This window comes from Hyla sarda, chromosome 4 (assembly GCF_029499605.1).
Source record: "Hyla sarda isolate aHylSar1 chromosome 4, aHylSar1.hap1, whole genome shotgun sequence".
NCBI lineage: Eukaryota > Metazoa > Chordata > Amphibia > Anura > Hylidae > Hyla > Hyla sarda.
The window spans coordinates 96,679,716-96,701,713 of record NC_079192.1 but is presented as its reverse complement, the minus strand read 5'-3'; the positions used below and the strand labels follow the sequence as shown (position 1 = coordinate 96,701,713).

At 44.7% G+C, this 21,998-nt stretch overlaps 1 protein-coding gene across 8 annotated transcripts in view; it reads right to left on the bottom strand.

Annotated features, from left to right (window-relative positions):
- The window catches only part of LCTL (lactase like), a 91,275-nt gene that overhangs the window by 25,928 nt on the left and 43,349 nt on the right, over positions 1–21,998 (bottom strand). For 3 of the 8 annotated variants that reach the window (XM_056571666.1, XM_056571673.1, XM_056571674.1), the window contains exons 2-6: positions 20,066–20,144; positions 3,609–3,724; positions 964–1,147; positions 514–674; positions 223–310 (exon numbers count right to left, since the gene is read on the bottom strand). In XM_056571666.1, coding sequence (XP_056427641.1) covers positions 223–310; positions 514–674; positions 964–1,087 — 373 coding nt within the window. In that variant the 5' untranslated portion in view covers positions 1,088–1,147; positions 3,609–3,724; positions 20,066–20,144. Of the gene's footprint in view, positions 1–222; positions 311–513; positions 675–963; positions 1,148–3,608; positions 3,725–12,689; positions 13,031–20,065; positions 20,145–21,998 lie in introns of those variants that run through there. The other 5 variants (XM_056571668.1, XM_056571671.1, XM_056571670.1 and 2 more) reach the window with 3 other exon arrangements.

The window sequence follows — 21,998 nt, the reverse complement described above, 5'->3', positions numbered from 1 at the left end:
TTGTAACTTATTGATTAAAATCTCAGCACATTCGGGGCTTAGGAGTCCAGGGGGTAGTCCTAATCAGTATCTGACACCTATCTTTGCATACATTAATCATTGAGTGATTTTGCCAACTGGACTCGTAAGTTTAGAATGAGCAAAGATCCCACTCCATAACACAAAGGTTGGATTGAATTTGTTTAGTGACAGGTTCCCTTTAAAACAACAATGGACTCTCACCTTTGTTGCCTGTAGGAATTAAACGTGGCCAGGAGATAGAAAGACGATAATGAGAAACGTTCAGTTCCTTCAGCAATTCTATGTCCTCCTGCAATATATAACATACAATGTAAACCCACATAGGAGGTGGAATTCTGCTTTACTAAAGCAAAGAATCAAGTTCTGCACTCTTTATTATGAGCAAGCGAAGCCAAGCGAACCCTGTTCTACAGCCAAAAAAATGAATACCTGTGTGAAAACATGGCCTGAGAGCAATACTGGAGCAACAGTGTAGCCATAAAGTGTTCTGACCTTGACTTTGTAATATCCATCACATGAGGAATCTGCAGTCTGGTTCATGAATGTTTTCCCCTTCTTATGTGTGAATGCATCCCAAATACTTTGTCCTTTTCCATCCTTGTCCCAGGCACCTTCGGTTTGGTATGCAGAGCTGCCCACTCCCCATATGAAAGCTGTAGAAACGGAATAAACAATCACAGTATAGGCAAGGGTGGGACAATTGGTAGACATAGAAGGTAGTTGCCTAGGGTGTCCTTGGGGGTGTTATGCAATCTATGGATTGCCTAAAGATATGTACACTATGGTTTTCAAAAAAATAAATATTTGTCCACCCAACAACTGTCATTTGAACTTCAAGGATGAAAGAGGAGGTGCCTTCTGAAACCAAGAAAGCGCTTGTCCCTCCCATGAGTATAGGTGATATGCTTGCCATAGGTTGAAGATGCGTAACTAAAAACTTACTGGGTGGGAAAGTGCCATAGTAAAAGGATCCGCGATCAGTCTGTGTCCACTGAAATTCCTCCTCGCCCCAGCTGCAGAGTGCCAGGAGCAGAATATGGGTCACACAGATAACTGGAAACATCATTCTAGGACAGAGGCGATGGTCTGCTCACAGTATCTTTTTACAACGGATTTTCTAGTTATTCTGTAAAAAAAATAGCTTAGATATATCAAATAATCTTCAGGGTTTTTTTTGCTTTTGTTCTTTTGTTTTTAAAGAGTACCTGTCACCAAATAAACTTTTAACATAGTGTCCATTGTGTAATTAGCAGACACTTTCCCATTCACTTGCTTTTAAAATTTTCAACATCAATATATGTTTAAAATGTCATAGAAAAAACAACCACTAGGTGGCTCTGTTCTGTTCCCTGCCACAATTAATACAGTGAGTTTGGTCTCCTCCTGGCCTGGCAGGAGACCAAACTCAGGAAGTGTTTTTCTGAACTGAGCTTGATTGACAGCAGCACAGAGCCTCACTGAAAGCTGCACAGACTGAAAGCTACACAGAGCCTCACTGAAACATGCATAGAGCCTCACTGAAACATGCATAGAGCCACATTGAAAGCTTCACAGAGCCTCAATAAAACATGCACAGAGCCTCACTGAAACATGCATAGAGCCACATTGAAAGCTGAGGTCTTCTATTCAGCACTGCAAAGATGTGAGGGCAGAAGTGGTCCCCCAGCATGCTTCAGTGATGTCATATCTGCTGGGAAGATACACCCGCTTTCTCCTGCTGGAAGATTGCACTATTTAAGTAAGAAGAATGGTAAAATACACAGCTTTTTAAAGATCTGAATTTTTTTTTTAAGGGTGGGAGGGGTGTTAGGAGTAGTAAGGGAACGTAGCCTGAGTTAGTTTAGAAAAGTTTATTTGGTCACAGGTACTCTTTAATATATTTTAATTAGAGTTGGGCGCGAATATTCCAATTTTTATTGCGACTATCGTGAATTCGCGAATATTGCGAGTATATTTGCTATATATTCAAAATGACGAATATTCACTTTTTTCCCATATTCGCATATGAGAATATTCGCATATTCCTTCTTTCCACTTGTGGGCCAACTAAAATGATGCAAATACACTTGTCAGAGGTTATCAACAACATCCCTAGCAACCAATAGTAAAGTTGCCCCCCCCCCCCCCCACTGTTTTCTTCCTTGAATATGCGAATATTCGCATATGCGAGTATAACAAATACACAAAATTCGCGAATATAGGACGAATATTCGTCTATATATTCACGTTATTTCGCGAATTCGAATATGGGCAATGCCGCTCATCACTAATTTTTATTAGACTGGAAACCATCTTTATAACCAATGATTAAAACTGAACAGCATATTCCAGGTGAGGCCGTACCAATGCTTTATAAAGGGGGAGTATTATGTCCCTGTCCCTTGAGTCCATGCCTCTTTTAATACATGACAATATCCTGCCGGCCTTAGAAGCAGCTGCCCTACATTCTATTCTGTAGTCTATGATCTACAAGTACACCCAGATCCTTCTCTACCAGTGACTCTCTCAGACATATGTTGCATGTAGATTATTAGTACCTAGATGCATAACTTTATCCATTTTAAACCTCTTAATAATATTTCAGGATTTTTTTATTGCTGGGTCCCTGACCTCTCCACCAATTGCTATAGCGAAGGGGCAGAAGCTGAGCACTGAGCTGCCTTGTTTCTCCTCGGACTGGAAAATCAAAAAATGTTTAAGTTCTAATTCTACAGCTTGTATCTCTCATGATGTCAACGACAACTGACCGTGCAGTGGATTCATATAAAGTATAGTATTTATATAAAACAAAAAGACAACCCCTTAAAAGGTGCCATGTCAATGCTGAAATTGTGCCAAGAACTTTTAATGTGTTTCTGATAGCAACATATTTTTTGAGAGGTCATAAAATCATCATTAATTTAATTCCCAAATAACGCACATTTAAAAAATATAACTATTTCATGGAATACTATTTACTTTCTTTTTAATAGATCTAAGTTACTAAACAAGGAAATAAAATAAATAAAAATGCCCATGCAAATGCCAATTTCTCTTAATTGAATTTTTTTATCTTTTATATAATACGAAGGATAAATAAATTATTTAAGACAAATGATTTTTCAGGAGATCAGTATATTAGGGAGAAAATCTTTTAATATAAAAATGAAAGGTAGACATAATTTAGGCATCAATGACTCTTAGCTGTATACATTTAAGGAATGTACGGTACCTGCCTTACTGACATCCATAAGATTACCAGCAGATAATATACGCAGACTAAAATACAGAAATGTCAATGGTTTTACTCCCTCGTTAGATTTTCATGGCTATTGGAATAGTTAATCTTTGCAGTTACTATTGCAAGTAGCTAATTTCTTTACAAAGATCTAGGATAAGATGCCAGGACCTCTAAATTGAACTACTGTTCCAGTTAGAAAAATCGGCTAATGATTAAACAAATTTCCATGTAAATGATATTTATATTTGTAGCATTGGGGTAGTGGTTTTCAAATGAATTTCTTAAAGGGGTATTCCAGGATTTTTGGTTCTTTAAATGTGAGAAAGGGGCAGCAAAGTTAGTCTAGTTACTAATATACTTCACTTACCTGTGTTTGGTAGTTGGTATCAAATTTCTTTGTCTTTCTATTCCCCCGAAAGTTTATTATTTGCAGCCTACAAAATGAGTGTTGTCTTGGACCTTTCCCAGATTGCTGTGCGGCCCCTAGACAATACATTACAAGTCAGGTGCTGAAAGGAGGCTTAGCTGCTTCATCTCTTGTGTGTGAAGCCAACCCCCTGATTACATTATTGGCGCACATGTGCGAGCATTTGTCATCACACAGATCCAAAGCTTGTGTGTCAGGTGATGTCGGGCAAGTCATGTGATCAAAGGGAGCATGGCTGCGCTGCAATGGGTGGAACGACATATGTGTGGGAGGGAAATAAGTCCCCTCCCATCTTAAAACAAAGGATCCTGGGGAATGTAGTCTGAGGAAGGTCACGGAAATCGGAAGTAGCCAGTAGCTTGATGGGGAACACAGGGCATGGCCACTTACCACAAACACAAGCACAGATTCTTGGTAAGTGTGTCTATTACTGTATGACACTTATTTACTTAAGTCACCTCATGTTTTTTCCTTGTATTTCCTTGAATGCAGAAATGTTCTTATACATGTGATTGGTATTGGGGAATTCCCATTCACATGTATGGCATGTAGAGTGTCAGTTTTGGTACAGATTTCAGAGCTGAAATCCAAGTCAAATTAATGTTTATAGGGTCTCAAGGTTAATTCATGCATCACAGAGTAGACAATGTAGTATAGGACATATTACATCCATCTGATGGGTACAGCACATAGTAAAATAATAATGCTCACTCCCCTGGTCCGCCCTCTCTGTATACCAAGTGGACACACTCTTGCAGATCCTATGTGAGGCAGGAGAGGGTTAAAATCTGGAAGCTGTGCTTGCAGAACACTGATTCACCCAATATCGGGCCCTGCAAGCAGTGATGTGTTCGACCTCTATGGTAGGAATGCCACTGGCATGTATGCTAGACTTGACTAAGTAGATGAACTGATTCATTAAGATACAAATGTAATTTTGAAGTATTGTATTCTTATAGTGCTGCATTATATTTTGTGGCTCAACTGGTGGATACCAATAACCTGTAGGGCTACACGGCAAAGTGTCACACAATGGTAAGTTGCATGACCAAACTATTTGCATGACCTGTCTGGCATTTGCTGTCATGTGACTTTATTATAGCTGCTATTTGGCTGTAGAAAAAAAACTGCTAGATAGCATAAAAGTCGCAAGCAGGGAACAGTCACAAGCGACTTCAATGGAGGCCAATACTGGCAAGGTCGTGTGCGACTTGCGACCAAGAATCCACCAAAGTTGTGTTACAATTGCTTTGTCTTGCAAGTTACAACGTAACCACATTGCCAATCATTAGTTGCTCTATTGCATGCAATGTTGCAATTTTCATGTCGCATGACCAAAAATCGCCCAATAGCCCTAGCCTAGGCTACACAGCGACTTTGGCCACAAGATGATGATCACAGTGTTACTCTGCTGTGTCACACATGATAAAAGTGAATAATGTCAAAACAAATGCCGCGTTGCCACCATTGACCTTGCATGTGACTGCGACCTGCTTGTGACTCTCTACAATTTGGTTTTTTGTTTTCCCATCAGCCTCGCTACATCTGTAGTAAAGTTGCGCAACAAGTTACACAAATATTTTGGTTGCACAACTTAAATGCAATTTGCTGCCATTTAGCCTAGTCTAAATTCCTATAATATGTGGCATAGCTATTGACTGTCCGGGCATGATGGAAGTTGTAGTTTTGCACAATCTGGAGGCTCACAGTTTGCAGACAACTGATATTGAGGGTAAGTGTGAGTCAATTATTTACTCATCAGATCACATATGGACAGCTGCACGGTTTGTCCAAGTGTTTCCCAACCAGGGTGCCTCCAGCTGTTGAAAAACTACAATTAATAATGAAAAGAGATGGATCAGGCATCTAATCACCTATAGTATGCAGTGCTCCCAATCGATGTATATGAGTATTAAAGGGGAGTGATATCAAAACTTAACTTTTACTAGTGTTATAAATAAAACACACAAGATAGTGAGTGTTCTATTGGTAAAATGTTACCATCAATTTTACGCAAAATATAGAGACAACTGTTAAATATAGTAGCAAATTCTCATGTATCTTATAAATACAACAATAGTCACTATCCCAATGTACACGTCTCCATATGCTGTCAAAAGCATTTCAGACATGGGTAGGGTGTCTTCCTCAGGGGCAAAGAAGGAGGCAGTGACCTAGTAAGAAATTCACTTTTGCATATAGATTTAGCACAAACCAGAGTTGCCGAACAGTTGCGAATCTATCCAAATAAGAAATACACCAGTGGCACCGATACCTTATCAATGCCGCACCTCGAGATGGACAATGGCGATATTCGGGCAGTAACCAGAAACTTCAGATGCGGTGGTGCTAGGACAAATATGCAGCAATGAATGTAATAACCAAGAAAGACACAAAACCGGTGTCCTGCACTCACCGCTTCAGTTCTGTTTATACGGCTCCCATCTCGGGCTGCTCCTCCGGAACCGGGGCTGGCGGAAGCGTGGGGCGCTCAGAGGCGACAGAGGGCCTCTGAGCGCCCCACGCGTACTTTCTTGGTTATTACAGTTGCAAATCTAGTTATAGGTATTTAGTGCTTGTCATAGCACATAAACAATATTGTGAGCAGTGACAGCCTATGGTCCAGTCTGATGACCTGTTTTGGCTCCTGCGTCTATGCTCCAAAGATGCAGGAGACAAAACAGGTCATCAGACTGATCACTGCCTCCTTCTTTGCCCCTGAGGAAGACACCCTACCCATATCTGAAACGCGTCGGACAGCATATGGAGACGCCTACATTGGGATAGTGACTATTGTTGTATATATAAGATACATGAGAACTTGCTACTATATTTAACAGTTGTCTCTATCTTTTGCATCAAATTGATGGTAACATATTACCAATAGAATAATCACTATCTTGTGTGTTTTATTTATAATACTAGTATAAGTTAAGTTTTAATATCACTCCCCTTTAATACTGAAAAACTACAATTGCCAGCATGCTGGGAGTCTTACAACAGCTGGAGGCATCCTGCTTGGTAAACACTGGTCTATCCTATCACAATAAACTAGTAAGGAAAGTAGGTTCTGTATATTTTCTGGACATTTACTTACCTCTAGTCTTCGGGGATATCTTCATGCCATAAAATTACCATCCAATAAATTGCACCAAAAGCAAATAGAACCACTTCTGCTCTAACTATCAAAATCCCATAGAAATGTCTGGTCCCTCGTCTCTCTAGCTGTAGCAAAACCTCAAACAAAACAGAACTCTCCAGGCTGGATGAATCAGCTGAAGCGCACAGAATTTAGTTCAAAGGCTGCCGGGAGAGGTGCTTGACCAGTGTAAATGCAGCAATACTGTCACATCAGAGGTTTTTAGCGCTGTCACCTAAAGGAAGAGTTTATGACCCTGGACTGTGAGATCTTTTGGTATTATTTTATTAACATAGTAAACAATAAGCCTCACATCAGATGCATATTTGTAAGTACTGGTGGAAAGAATAAACTAGTGTACTGGGTATTACATCAATATACAAAAGCAAGATGATATAGGATATGCTGTACCCAGATGCAGCAAATATATTCAAGGTAAATAATCCAATATTGAGGAAGGCAATAATTAAGACATAACTTTTAATAGCTAGTAGGATAGAAATGTGCGGGGGAGTCCACTCACGGTTACGGTGCCAAGGATATCTTTATTCAGGTGCAAGTAAAACATCAGCCGGACACCAGGGGTAAGCAGCTTTCACGCCCGCTCAAAGGGCGCTTCTTGAGACCACTCCCCCTGTCGTCACCTGACCCAGGTGAATACACCTGTCCTGGTCACGTGACGACAGGGGGGCGTGTTTACAAAAACTTTATTAAAAACACACAAAACCGGTATGCAGACTAAAATCAATGTACAACACTACAAAATCACAAGATCTAAGATTATATCAAAGTCTGCATGCAACTATCATAGATATACACTCATGTCGAGTCTATCATTAAGCCCAAGACCGCCCTGGGCGTTAGTCCTGAGGATCCACCGCCCTTCTTTCTGAAGCAGTGTCTTTCTAGTGTCCAGACCTGCTGCCGTGTGAACGCACTCTATAGCGAAAAAACGCATAGTGTGAACATTGCTATTATGGGCCTCACGTATATGCTCGATCAGTCGGGGAGAACCTTTCCCCGTCCTGATCGAGTTCATGTGCTCTCGAAAACGTACGTTCACTGCTCGCGTGGTGCAACCGATGTAAAAATCGGTTGCAACAACACTGGATCACGTAAACTACGTTTTTTGTCCTGCAACAGAAAAAATCTTTACACATTACATCTACTCCTCCTATGTTTTAATGTGCTTGTCTGTACAGTAAAAGTTGCACCAATTACACCCTCCACACTTAAAGTTGCCTTTCGGCATATCCTTAGTTAACCAGTTAGTACTGGGGGTCGGGTTTTTTAGGGAACTACTGACTAAGACATTGCTTCGATTTTTGCATTTTTTAAACGTAATCAGAGGAGGTTTTTTAGTGAAACTCTGGAGGTCCGGGTCATTCTGCAATAAATTCCAGTTGTTGTAAATGGCTTTTTTAATTTTTGGGGCTAGCGGGCTATAAGTAAAGGCAAAAGAAAATCGGTCCCGATTATCTCTATCAGATCTGTCTCTTGAGTTACCTCTGCTTGTTTTTTTCCCTAAAAGGGCATCTCTGCTTTTGGACCTAGCCTTATTAAGGGCTACGTCCAAAATATTTTTGGGATACCCCTGCAACAGTAACCTGGCATGCAACTCTCCTGCCTGCACCTCAAAGTCCCTTTCCTCTGAATTTATTCTCCTAAGTCTTAGGAACTGTCCGTAAGGGACAGCCTTCTTCACATGTTTGGGGTGATAACTTCTGAAGTGCAGGAGGACAGGTGTATTTACCTGGGTCAGGTGACAACAGGGGGAGTGGTCTGAAGAAGCACCCTTTGAGCGGGCGTGAAAGCTGCTTACCCCTGTCACGGGAACCTGGCGTCCGGCTGATGTTTTACTTGTGTCACGGATCGGCCGGCTGGAGGTGGATCCTCTGTGTCAGAGAGGGTTTGGCGAGGACCGTGTCGGTGGACCGGTTCTAAGTAGCTACTGGTTTTCACCAGAGCCCGCCGCAAAGCGGGATGGTCTTGCAGCGGCGGTAGCAACCAGGTCGTATCCACCGGCAACGGCTCAACCTCTCTGACTGCTGAGATAGGCATGGTACAAGGGATAAGGCAAGAGCAAGGTCGGACGTAGCAGAAGGTCAGGGCAGGCAGCAAGGATCGTAGTCAGGGGCAACGGCAGGAGGTCTGGAACACGGGCTAGGAACAAACAAGGGAACGCTTTCACTAGGCACAAGGGCAACAAGATCCGGCAAGGGAGTGCAGGGGAAGTGAGGTATAAGTAGGGAGTGCACAGGTGGAAACTAATCAAGCTAATTGGGAAGATTGGGCCAGGCACCATCATTGGTGCACTGGCCCTTTAAATCAAGAGAGCTGGCGCGCGCGCGCCCTAGAGAGCGGAGCCGCGCGCGCCAGAGCATGACAGCCGGGGACCGGGATAGGTAAGTGACCTGGGATGCGATTTGCGAGCGGGCGCGTCCCGCTGTGCGAATCGCATCCCCAACGGCCATGACAGTGCAGCGCTCCCGGTCAGCGGGACTGACCGGGGCGCTGCAGGGAGAGAGACGCCGTGAGCGCTCCGGGGAGGAACGGGGACCCGGAGCGCTCGGCGTAACAGTACCCCCCCCCCCTTGGGTCTCCCCCTCTTCTTGGAGCCTGAGAACCTGAGGATAAGACTTTTGTCCAGGATGATGTCCTCAGGTTCCCAAGATCTCTCCTCTGAGCACTCAACTCCAAAGGGTCCAAGATAACGTGGTCCGAGATTAAAACTGGGGACACGGAAGCGGATATACTTGGTGGAGAGCCACACAAAAACAGGGGGGGTTCTTCTTTTTCCTTCGGCAAGCTTCTTCACCCGGGATGAGGCTAGTATGAGGGATTTAAGAGTCTTTTCCCAGATGGTGGCGAAGCCCCGGAAAACCTCATCAACAGCGGGCACACAAGAAGGCGTGGGGGTGGGGAGGGAAGAGGGTCAAGCCCGGCACGGGGCAGAGTGTCAACAGGACGGGAGCCGTGAGGAGGAGACACAGCATAGTCCAGACAGGCCTTGGGAAGGCCAGGTAAAGGGGGAGACACAGAGGCTTGACTGACGGGACTGGGAGCAGACATGAGGCACTTCCTGTGGCAAGAAGCACCCCAGCTCCCGATCTCCCCGGTGGTCCAAACAAGGGCAGAAGATGGGGGTTGGAGCCATGGCAGACCGAGGAGGACTTCAGAGGAGCATTTGGGCAAAACAAAAAGTTCCATGCTGAAGAGCAGGGGTTCTGTGCGGTAACGCACAGTGCAGTGTAGAAGTAAATCTTCTTTCTTCCTGCGGCGAGTCCTCTCTTCAGGGGTCAGGCGGGACCGATCCAGTTGCATAGCCTCCTCGGCGGGAGGCACAGGGGTGGATTGCAAAGGATACTGTAAGAGAGGTGCTCCGGGCGGTGTGGCACATGGCAGGGCCTTCCCAGGCAGGAGAACACGGCAGAGTCTAGAGTCCTCATCAAATTTGTCCGGCAGGGACAAGCAGAGGTTAGGAGCGGCCGGTTGCTGCGGAGGAGTTGCAGGAGCCGGCGGAGGAGATGGTTGTTGCAGCTGTAGCTGTGACTGAAATTGTGACTGAAGCTGCTGTAGCTGCGACTGGAGTTGCTGTGTCATGGTGGTCAAGTAAGCCAGCTGGTGATTTCGTTGGGTGATCTTTAGGGCTTGCTGGGCGATCACCGTGGAAATGTCGGCAAGACTTGACAGCGGCACCTCAGCGGAATCCATGGCCGGATCTACTGTCACGGATCGGCCGGCTGGAGGTGGATCCTCTGTGTCAGAGAGGGTTTGGCGAGGACCGTGTCGGTGGACCGGTTCTAAGTAGCTACTGGTTTTCACCAGAGCCCGCCGCAAAGCGGGATGGTCTTGCAGCGGCGGTAGCAACCAGGTCGTATCCACCGGCAACAGCTCAACCTCTCTGACTGCTGAGATAGGCATGGTACAAGGGATAAGGCAAGAGCAAGGTCGGACGTAGCAGAAGGTCAGGGCAGGCAGCAAGGATCGTAGTCAGGGGCAACGGCAGGAGGTCTGGAACACGGGCTAGGAACAAACAAGGGAACGCTTTCACTAGGCACAAGGGCAACAAGATCCGGCAAGGGAGTGCAGGGGAAGTGAGGTATAAGTAGGGAGTGCACAGGTGGAAACTAATCAAGCTAATTGGGAAGATTGGACCAGGCACCATCATTGGTGCACTGGCCCTTTAAATCAAGAGAGCTGGCGCGCGCGCGCCCTAGAGAGCGGAGCCGCGCGCGCCAGAGCATGACAGCCGGGGACCGGGATAGGTAAGTGACCTGGGATGCGATTCGCGAGCGGGCGCGTCCCGCTGTGCGAATCGCATCCCCAACGGCCATGACAGTGCAGCGCTCCCGGTCAGCGGGACTGACCGGGGCGCTGCAGGGAGAGAGATGCCGTGAGCGCTCCGGGGAGGAACGGGGACCCGGAGCGCTCGGCGTAACAACTTGCACCTGAATAAAGATATCCTTGGCACCGTAACATTGAGTGCTCCCCCCCCACATTTCTATCCTACTAGCATTGTCTGAATTTGCTTATATCTGCACAAGGGGTGGTAGCACCAATAGAAGGTGGACGGTGCACCACACGGACTGGGACATTTCTCCTGTTCGCATTAGTGGGTTTCATATACCTCATTACCAGCCTTAAAGGGAAGTGCAGATCGCTGTTGCTGCTGTTGCTATTTATAACTTATAATAGGTTGATATAAAAGTATTATATTAATCGGACCATACATACAGTTTAAATGTGAAGCTAGGCTCACTTAACACCAAAGTAGTGGGAACACGTACACAGAAATTGTGTCACTATATATCCGGAATGGTGACAGAGATGGGATGGTATCCAGGTAATGCAGTGGGGGCATTCTTGACAAGTGTTACCTCGCCGTAAAAAGGGTGGCCCCACACTGGAACCTTTCCCTAGTGTCACCTATTACACCCTACACCCCCTACGCATTTCAACCACCTGTGGCATTGGTATCATCAGGGGATTGATTCAGGTATATACAAATAATAAATCAAAATAAGTGAAGAAAAAACACACAGATGATTATGTGCTCACCAATATAATAAAAGGTCCTAAAAAGAAAAGGGTGCTATTAAAATCACTCTTAGAGCCAGTCTGCCAGCTTTTGTGTTTGCCAGTGACTAATAGTGTGTCTCCACATCACACCAAGGACATCACTGATTAGGGCGGTTATTTGATCAGACAGACAAAGTCCACCAATATCAGTAGACTGTTGCTGTCCCTATGAAAAAGCCCAGACCTATAGAAACCAGTATAAACAAGTCAAAACAATGCCTCCATGTCAATTACTCACAACACCTAATAGGCAAGATTACTCCTTCCTGGTAGTGTGTCCAACTTACAGTGGTACCGCCGACTGTGGAGAGTCTCCGCTATACCCGCACAGTGGTCGCTGCATTAATCCCCTGATGATACCATCACCACAGGTGGTTGAAACACGTAGGGAGTATAGGGAAAGGTTCCAGTGAGTGGCCGCCCTTTTTAGGACGAGGCAACACTTATCAAGAAGTGCATAATATGGGGTTAGTGTAGGGGTATTTAGAAATCCCCCACCCCTGCCCCCACTGCATTACCTGGATACCATCCCATCTCTGTCACCATTCCGGATATATAGTGACACAATTACGTGTACGTGTTCCCACTACTTTGTTGTTGGGTGAGCCTAGCATAACATTTAAACTGTATATATGGTCCGATTAATATAATACTTTTATCTCAACCTATTAAAATTTATGTCTTAATTATTGCCTTCCTCAATTTTGGATTATGTACTGGGTATTGGTCAACTTTTATTCTCAGCTTAAAATGTTAAAAAGATAAGAAAAAGATAAGCTCACATGCTACTCAATACTTACGTAAACCTAAGGCAGTCATACGACCGAGCAAACTATACAGGGGAACTTTGTTGTTTTTTTTCCTTTGGAACAACCAGGACTCTTCCTAGAGCTGACCGCCCTACCAAATTAGTCATCAGGGAGAAGGACCATGGTAAGAGAGATGACCAAGAATCCAATGGTCATGGACTGAGCTCCAGAGATCCTGTGTGCAGATGAGAGAAACTTGCAGAGGTTCAACCATCGCTGCCGCACTCCACCAATCTGGCCTTTATGGCAGAGTGGCCAGAAAGAAGCCTCTCCTCAGTAAAAGGCACATGAAACTGGGGTTTGCAAAAAAAATGGCACCTGAAGGTCCAAAACTGTAAGAAACAAGATTTTTAGGTCTAGTGAAACCAAAATGGAACTTTTTGGCCTAAATTATAAGTTTCATGTCTGGAAGAAACCAGGCACTGCTAATCACCTGCCCAATACCATCCATACATTGGGGTGGCAGCATCAGGGACTGTGTCAGGGAGACTGGTCGGTGTTGAGATAAAGCTGAATGGAGGAAAGTACAGAGATATTCTTAATAAAAACCTAATCCAGAGTGCTCAGACCTGGACCTCAGACTGGTCTAAAGATTCAAATCCAGGTGCAAACCTTGTGGCTTCATCCCCAAGAAGACTGGAAGCTGTAATCACTACCACAGGGGTTTCAACTAAGCCCTGAGTAAAGGGTCTGAACGTGTGTCAATGCAATATTTTAGTTTTTCCTTTTCAATCAATAAGCAAAGACTTCTAACATTCTGCTTTCACTTAGTCATTATCAGCTATTGAGTACAGAATCATAGGGGACAAATGTGTGTTTTTATTTTAGCACAAGGTGGCAACATGACAAAATGTGAAAAAAGAGTCTGAAAACTTTCCAAATGTACTATATGTATGTTTCTACCAAGATATACAATGTTTTAATAATGTTAATACATCGTACGGGTGAGTGCCCATGTCTTTTCTACTTGCTATGTTTCTATTGCGGAGTATGCAAAGTAGCTTTTCTTACGATGGCATTTAAAGTTATGGTTGGTATTGGCTAAGTGTGTGTAATGTGTGCACATCAATTGAGAACACATTTATATTATTGTAGTTGGTATATCAAGTGTTTCACTGCAAAACGTCTTCACTGCAAAACATCACTTATCCATCAGATGGCGCCTTAGTACAGTTTGTACAACCCTCAGATCAAAGTGATGCAGAAGACAGAGGTTCATTCAGAGCTGCAATCAAACATTTTGTAGGTTAAAGCACAAGTGACTTGGAAGCAAAGAGATGAAACTGTGTTTAGTAGAATGTAATTAATTCTTATTATTGCTAATAAGACAAATAAATAGTTCTGCTCAGAAGTGAGCCCCTTTTCTAAGCAAGCACTCTAAACTGACTGCAGGGAAGAAGCATTTTGGTAGATAAAGTGTGTCTCATGATCCCCACCGTACATTAGAAGAAAGGCAGCAGGAGACATTAAACTAGAATATACAGACATATGTTCCTTTACATCATATATAATGTTTTATTAGTAAGAAAAATGTTTTAATTTATCGTAAATATGTTTTTTTTATATACATTTTTGATATCCCTTGGGACCAAAGGGGTTAGTGTGACATACAATAAAGGCTTATAAGCCATACAATGCTCCATGGGAAAAAGAGTATGCAAAGAAGCTCTTGCTCCTCACTACCATCTTCAAATCAATGTTCAACCCCTAAAAGGGCCTTAAAACGTGATTTAGGATTGCATGCCTTGCGCAAAGTGCTTCTGTGATCATCCCTACCACCTCCTCATATTTACAAAACTTGAGGTGTGTATTACTTAAATCCTCAACTGCTTTATTCAGTATTATCTTTCATAATTTCCTGTGTGATACATAACTCTAAACCGTTCTGCATTGGTGGTACATTCCCCTTTTTGGGGTTAAGTCCTGCTGTCTCACAATGGCCCCCTAAAACCCTGCTTTTAAATCAAAGACGGACTGAAAGGTCAGGCACTTGGACACCACCCAGGGTGCGCTGCCAGCACGTTTGTCGGTGGGGTAGGGTGCATGGCTAATGGAGCTGCCACTCTCTCATACATTCAATGCCAATAAACTGAAATAGTCAGCTCCTCCATTAATATAGTGAAGACAAACGTGCAGGTACACACCTCCATGGCAGATACGAACAGAAAAAATTGGGCCTCATTTACTAAGAGTTTCGGGTTTTTACTAGTGGGAAAAGTTTGCAGGATTCCTCTCTATTTACTATTGGGAAAAGTCGGGAACATTTTCTGACCAGCTTTTTCTAGGTCGATATTTTCAGCCATTTACCCACAGGATTTTCTGTGAATTCCATAGTAAATCCGTCGAGCTGTGAAACCACGCCCCTTTTTGGCAGATCACGCCCCCCTTTGAGACAGACCTTTTCAGGTTTGTCGGATTTTTCAGGCGCACACTGGCGCAGACATGTCTCAGACTAAATAACCAGACAAAAACTGGTCGGTTTCAGCTTAGTAAATGAGGCCCATTGTGTTGCAGCAGCACTCTGCAAACTCTAAGGCACATGAGTTAAAAGAGAGAATAGAAGGAGAGAAAGGAAAAAGAGAAGAAAGAAGATAGGGAATGGAAAAAGAAAATAGCCGAAGCAGAGAGAGCAAGGGCCACCAGAATCCTGATGGAGAAGAAAGCCAGAGCAGAATAGGAGGTGACTCTCAGAATAAGAAGAAGGCAGGCAGAGTCTTCCAAAACAAATCCGGGTTACCCTGATCAGTGGAGACCATTTGTTCCATTCTGTGGATCTGCTTAACCCCTTAAGGACCAAGCCCATTTTGACCTTAAGGACCAGGACAATTTTATTTTTGTGTTTTCGTTTTTTTCCTCCTCGCCTTCTAAAATCCATTACTCTTTTATATTTCCATCTACAGGGCTTTTTTTTTTTTTTTTGCGTGACCAATTGTACTTTGTAATGAAACCTATTTGTCCCAAAAAAGGTATGGCAAACCCAAAGAATAATTTTTTAGGGAGGAAATTTAAATGAAAACCACAATCTTGCACATTTGAAGGGTTTCATTTTCACACTTTACTGTAAAAATGACATGTGTTCTTTATTCTGTGGGTCAATATGATTAAAATGATACCCATGGCTAGATACTTTTCTATTTTTGTACCGCTTAAAAAAAATCTCAAACTTTTTGTACAAAATCAGTAATATAAAATCGCCGTATTTTGACCACCTATAACTTTTTAATTTTTCCGTATATTGGCTGGTATGAGGGCTCCTTTTTTGCGCCGTCATATGTACTTTTTACTGATACCAAATTTGCTTATATAAAACTTTTAGATCACTTTTTATTTTATTTTTTGGGAATAAAATGTGACAAAAAAGGAGCATTTGGGGACTTTTTTAATAATTTTTTACGTTTACGCCGTTCATCATACGGGATCATTAACATTATATTTTGATTGTTTGGACATTTACACATGCGGCGATATCAAATAAGTTTATAAAAAAATTGTATGGTTTTTGCGGGTAAAATGGGAAAAAGGGACAATTTTCATTTATATTGGGGGAGGGGATTTTTCACTTTTTTTTACTTTTTATTTTTTAAATTTTTCCAATTTTTTCTTACACTTTTTATGTCCCCAAAGGGGACTATCAATAGCAATCAGTTTATTGCTAATATTGTTCAGTGCTATGCATAGGACATAGCACTGATCAGTATTATCAGTGATGGCCTAGGTTATAAGAAGATTGCCAAGTCCTTGAAACTGAGGTGCCACATGGTGAGAAAGACAGGTTCCACTCGGGACAGGCCTCGCCATGATCTACCAAAGAAGCTGAGTGCACATGCTCAGTGTCATCTAGAGGTCTTGTCTTTGGGAAATAGACATATGAGTGCTGCCAGCATTACTGCTGAGGTTGAAGGTGTGGGTGGGTCAGCCTGCCAGTGCTCAGACCATATGCTGCACAACGCATTAAATTGGTCTGCATAGCTGGTGCCCCAGAAGGAAGCCTCTTCTAAAGATAATGCACAAGGAAGCTTGAAAACAGTTTGCTGAAGACAAACAGACTAAGAACATGGAAACATGCCCTGTGATCCGATAAGACCAAGATAAACTTATTTGGTTCAGATGGTGTCAAGCGTGTGTGACGACAACCAGGTAAGAAGTACACATACAAGCATGGTGGTGGGAGTGTAATGGTCTGTGCCTTCATGAGGCAGTATTCCAACATGATAACCAACCCAAAAACACCTCCAAGACCACCACTGCCTTACTAAAAAAGCTGAGGGTAAAGGTGAATGACTGGCCAAGCATTTCTCCAGACTTAAACCCTATTGAGCATCTGTGGGGCATCCTCAAACGGAAGGTGGAAGAGCGCAAGGTCTCTAACATCCACCAGCTCTGTGATGTCCTCCTGGAGGAGCAGAAAAGGACTCCAGTGGTAAACTGTGCAGCTCTGGTGAACTCCATGCCCAAATGGCTTAAGGCAGTGCTGGAAAATAATGGTGACCACACAAAATAATGACACTTTGAGCCCAATTTGGACATTTCCACTTGGGGTGTACTCACTTGTCATCAAGTTTTAGACATAATGTTCACTCCAAACCACCATAAGTAACAGCTCACCCCTTCCTGTAGCCGGACGGCAGTGCACGGAACCTGCCGGTATCGTCGCCGGTCAACCACAAGGTATAGGACAAGGAAAAGTTCAGCACTTCTTTATGCGGTCAAAATTGCTCTGCTACATTGATCGTGTTCATACAGGATACAAACAGGAGATAAAAACTCTTCTGACGTGTTTTTTGCTGTAAGCGCTTAGTCATAGAATAGTAATACAGATACAAAATGACCTTAAAATACTCTGGAAGCCACATCCTACTTCCTATTGCGAGAAATTCCGAGCCAATCCAATTCTCACAATCTGGGCACGTGATCTCTCCAGCTGTTAACTACAGCTGAACAAGCTGCCATACAAACATACATCCACATTCAAAACTGAAATAATACTTCACTGGCAGCCTGTTTCGAGCAGCAGGATAATAGTTAGTTTACAACAGTATATCATATAATTCCATTACATGTGATTACATTACCATTGTAAAACACCATGAAAATAGAAAAACAGACCCTACAAATATATACCAAACAAAAACACATAATCTGAACTGGACCCAATTCTTTTAGTATGTGGTAATGAGATCCAATCTACAATTCAAGCCCACTGGCTGTCTCTTACCTAAAATTAATATGCAATACGTCTCACAATTATATAAACGTTTTCTGAGGTCTCACCCTCTTTTATTAACACTAACTTTTTCAATGCCACAAATCCTTAATAATCCAGTTTCACCCTGATGCACATCCCTGAAATGCCGTGACAAGGTCGAGATATTAACATTATTAATTGTTATTCTTAGCGTCTGATACATGCTTTCTGGTTCTCCCTTTTAGGGCATCACTCGTGCAGCCCACATATTGTACACGGCAGGACATGCACAATGCCAAGTACAGTGGTCCCTCAACATACGATGGTAATTCGTTCCAAATGAACCATCGTTAGTTGAAACCATCGTATGTTGAGGGATCCATGCAATGTAAAGTATTGGATGTTATACTCACTTGTCCCCGCCGCTCCAGACCGTCTCTGTTGCCCTGGATGTCGCCCTCCGTCGCCGCGTCCCCGGGGTGTCCCCGCTGCTCCAGGCCGTCTCTGCTGCCTGGGATTGTCGCTCTTCATCGCTGTCATCACGTCGCTGTGCACGCCCCTCCTATTGGATGACCGGACGGCGTGCGCGGCGACGTGATGATGACGAAGGAGAACGACGGCGATGCAGGGGATCCCGAAGAGGACGATCTGGAGCGCCGGGGACAGGCGAGTGAGACTCACCAGACCAAACGGGGCACCTTAAACGGCTATCCGGTGGCAGCTGAAGCAGTCTGCGCTGCCGGATAGCCGTTTATGCGATGGCCCCGACATACAAAAGCATCGTATGTTGATGCTGCCTTCAACATGCGATGGCCTTGTATGTTGAAATGATTGTAGGTCGGGGGGTCACTGTACACTATTGAAGACGTATTGCAATTAAAATAATTCTTCACACTGTACACCTTGTTCGTAGCGAATGATTCAAAAGAATCACCTACTGCAATATAGGTGCACATCAGGCATCGTGCATGTCCACATCTCCAATTTCCTTTGTGTGCCAGCCACATTGGACAGGGTTTACCTACCCTGTTGCTGACAAACAGGCTAGGGGAAATCAATGAGCCCAGCAATGGTCCTTTCCTTGACACCATGTTCACACCTTCCCCTACTAACTTTTTCAACACAGGATCCACTTCCAACACTGGAATGTACCTATCAATAATCTTCTTAATAGCATTAAACTGTGCACTGTACGCAGTAACAAAGGACAGTACAGTAGAGTCACTCTACTGTACATAGAATATTGCAGTATACACCAAGGGATCACTGCTAAGGGTTTAGCACTTACTACTCAGGATTCATAGAGATGCATATTGCTTGCTACTAAAACAAGTTATCCAGAAGCTGGCCGGGCAGCCCAGGGGCACCATGAAAACCATGTGCTTAGTCTTGCAAGGACTGAGTTGAATGGACAGGATGTCTGAGAGCACGGGGGACACAGGCCACGCTCCCAGACCTTATAATTAAAACTTTCCTGCCATAGAGAGCTCATGTTGTTGGTGGAAACAGACCCAATTAGGGGCCCTTGGAAGCTGGAATAAGAGAAATGCCAATGCCCTGCCTTCTGAGAATAGAACTAATGAGAACGACTCTGTCATAAAGGTCCATGTTAACTGCTTCGAACACAGCGAACGCCAGATCTTCACCAAATGTCCTCTGCTTCCGTCTACATGTGTCATCTAAGAGGCTTGTACAACTCTAAAGGACATAAACCTAATATGATGTAATTTGGACCTATGGAGATGCTTTTTCCCCCACATAAAGTATCATCCTAGTAAAGTTGTTTCAAACAAATAAACAGTGGTAGAAAACCTTTCCCTTAGTGCTGCAAATGCAATAAAGAAAATCAGAAACAGACTATTATTTAACCAAAATAAATATATAATACACTTGCACAATCAAAAGCCATATTTTAAAAGCATAATATAAAAATGCAAGCCGCTATTAAATGCTATAGATTATTGTTTTCCAACCACTGTCCAGCTGTTGCAAAAGTACCATTCCCAGCGTGCTCTAACAGCGTTCATAGCAGGCCGGGAGTTGTAGTTTTGAAACAGCTGATAAGTCACAGGTTGGAGATTACTGCTGTGGAATGACTAAGGCCCGACTTTAGGGCCGAAACGCGTCACTTGTGTCTTTGCCATCCATGTGCTGAAGTTTCCGTAGTAAAGTATTCTGTTACCACTTATCTGCGCTGGACATCTTCCTGTTCTACATTACGGCTGTGGAATGTTATGCTTCTTACCGTCCAGCAGAGGGCACTGTGAATCAAGAAGCCATGAGATCCAGTTCAAGTAAATAAAAAATATAATAATAATATATGTATATATATATATATATATGTCACGATGCCGGCTGGCAGGAGGTGGATCCTCTGTGCCAGAGAGGGATTGGCGTGGACCGTGCTAGTGGACCGGTTCTAAGTCACTACTGGTTTTCACCAGAGCCCGCCGCAAAGCGGGATGGTCTTGCTGCGGCGGTAGTGACCAGGTCGTATCCACTAGCAACGGCTCAACCTCTCTGACTGCTGAAGATAGGCGCGGTACAAGGGAGTAGACAGAAGCAAGGTCGGACGTAGCAGAAGGTCGGGGCAGGCAGCAAGGATCGTAGTCAATAAGGTAATAGCAGGAGGTCAAGTACACAGTAAGGACAAACACAGTAACGCTTTCACTAGGCTCTAAGGCAACAAGATCCGGCAGGGGAGTGCAGGGGCAGAGATCAGATATAGTCTGGGAGCAGGTGGAAGCCAATTAAGCTAATTGGGCCAGGCACCAATCATTGGTGCACTGGCCCTTTAAGTCTCAGGGAGCTGGCGCGCGCGCGCGCGCGCCCTAGAGAGCGGAGCCGCGCGCGCCAGCACATGACAGCAGGGGACGGGAACGGGTAAGTGACCTGGGATGCGATTCGCGAGCGGGCGCGTCCCGCTGTGCGAATCGCATCCCCGACGGCCATGACAGTGCAGCGCTCCCGGTCAGCGGGACCGACCGGGGCGCTGCGGAGAGAGAGACGCCGTACGCGCTCCGGGGAGGAGCGGGGACCCGGAGCGCTAGGCGTAACAGTACCCCCCCCCCCCTTAGGTCTCCCCTTCTCTTTGTCCGGTAACTGCCTCCCCTGGGATGAGGACACCGGGAAAGAATGGAGGGATTCCTCAACGGCAGGCAGTACAGCAGGAGTGGGAATGGGGAGGGAGGGCAGAGGGCGAGGCCTGGCACGGGGCAGTGTGACACCAGGACGAGGGCCATGAGGAGGCACCGAGGCTTGCCTGACTGGACTGGGAGGGGGGGGAGAGGCACTTCTTATGGCAGGCAGAGTCCATAAAGACCTTAGGGAGACCGGATACAGGGGGAACCACAGGGTCACGGCAGGGAGTACTGGGAACCGGTTTAAGGCAGTCCTTGAAGCAAGAGGTACCCCAGCTCTTGATCTCCCCTGTGGACCAATCCAGGGTTGGGGAATGGAGTTGAAGCCAGGGTAGTCCAAGGAGAATTTCGGAAGTGCAATTGGAGAGGACCAAAAACTCAATTTTTTCGTGATGAGGTCCGATGCACATTAGGAGGGGCTCCGTGCGGTAACGCACGGTGCAATCCAACCTGACTCCGTTGACCGCGGAAATGCGGAGTGGCTTGACGAGACGGGTCACCGGGATGCGGAATTTATTCACCAAGGACTCCCGAATAAAATTCCCAGAGGCACCAGAGTCCAGGCAGGCCACGGCAGAGAGGGAAGAGTTGGCTGAAGGAGAAATCCGTACAGGCACCGTGAGACGTGGAGAAGCTGACTTAGCATCAAGAGACGCCACACCCACGAGAGCTGGGTGCGAGCGTGTGTTTCCCAGACGTGGAGGACGGATAGGGCAATCCACCAAAAAATGTTCGGTACTGGCACAGTACAGACAAAGATTCTCTTCCCTACGGCGATTCCTCTCTTCCAGGGTCAGGCGAGACCGATCCACTTGCATGGCCTCCTCGGCGGGAGGCCTAGGCGCAGATTGCAATGGAGACTGTGGGAGAGGTGTCCAGAGATCTAAGTCTTTTTCCTGGCGGAGCTCTTGATGCCTCTCAGAAAAACGCATGTCAATGCGAGTGGCTAGATGAATGAGTTCATGCAGGTAAGCA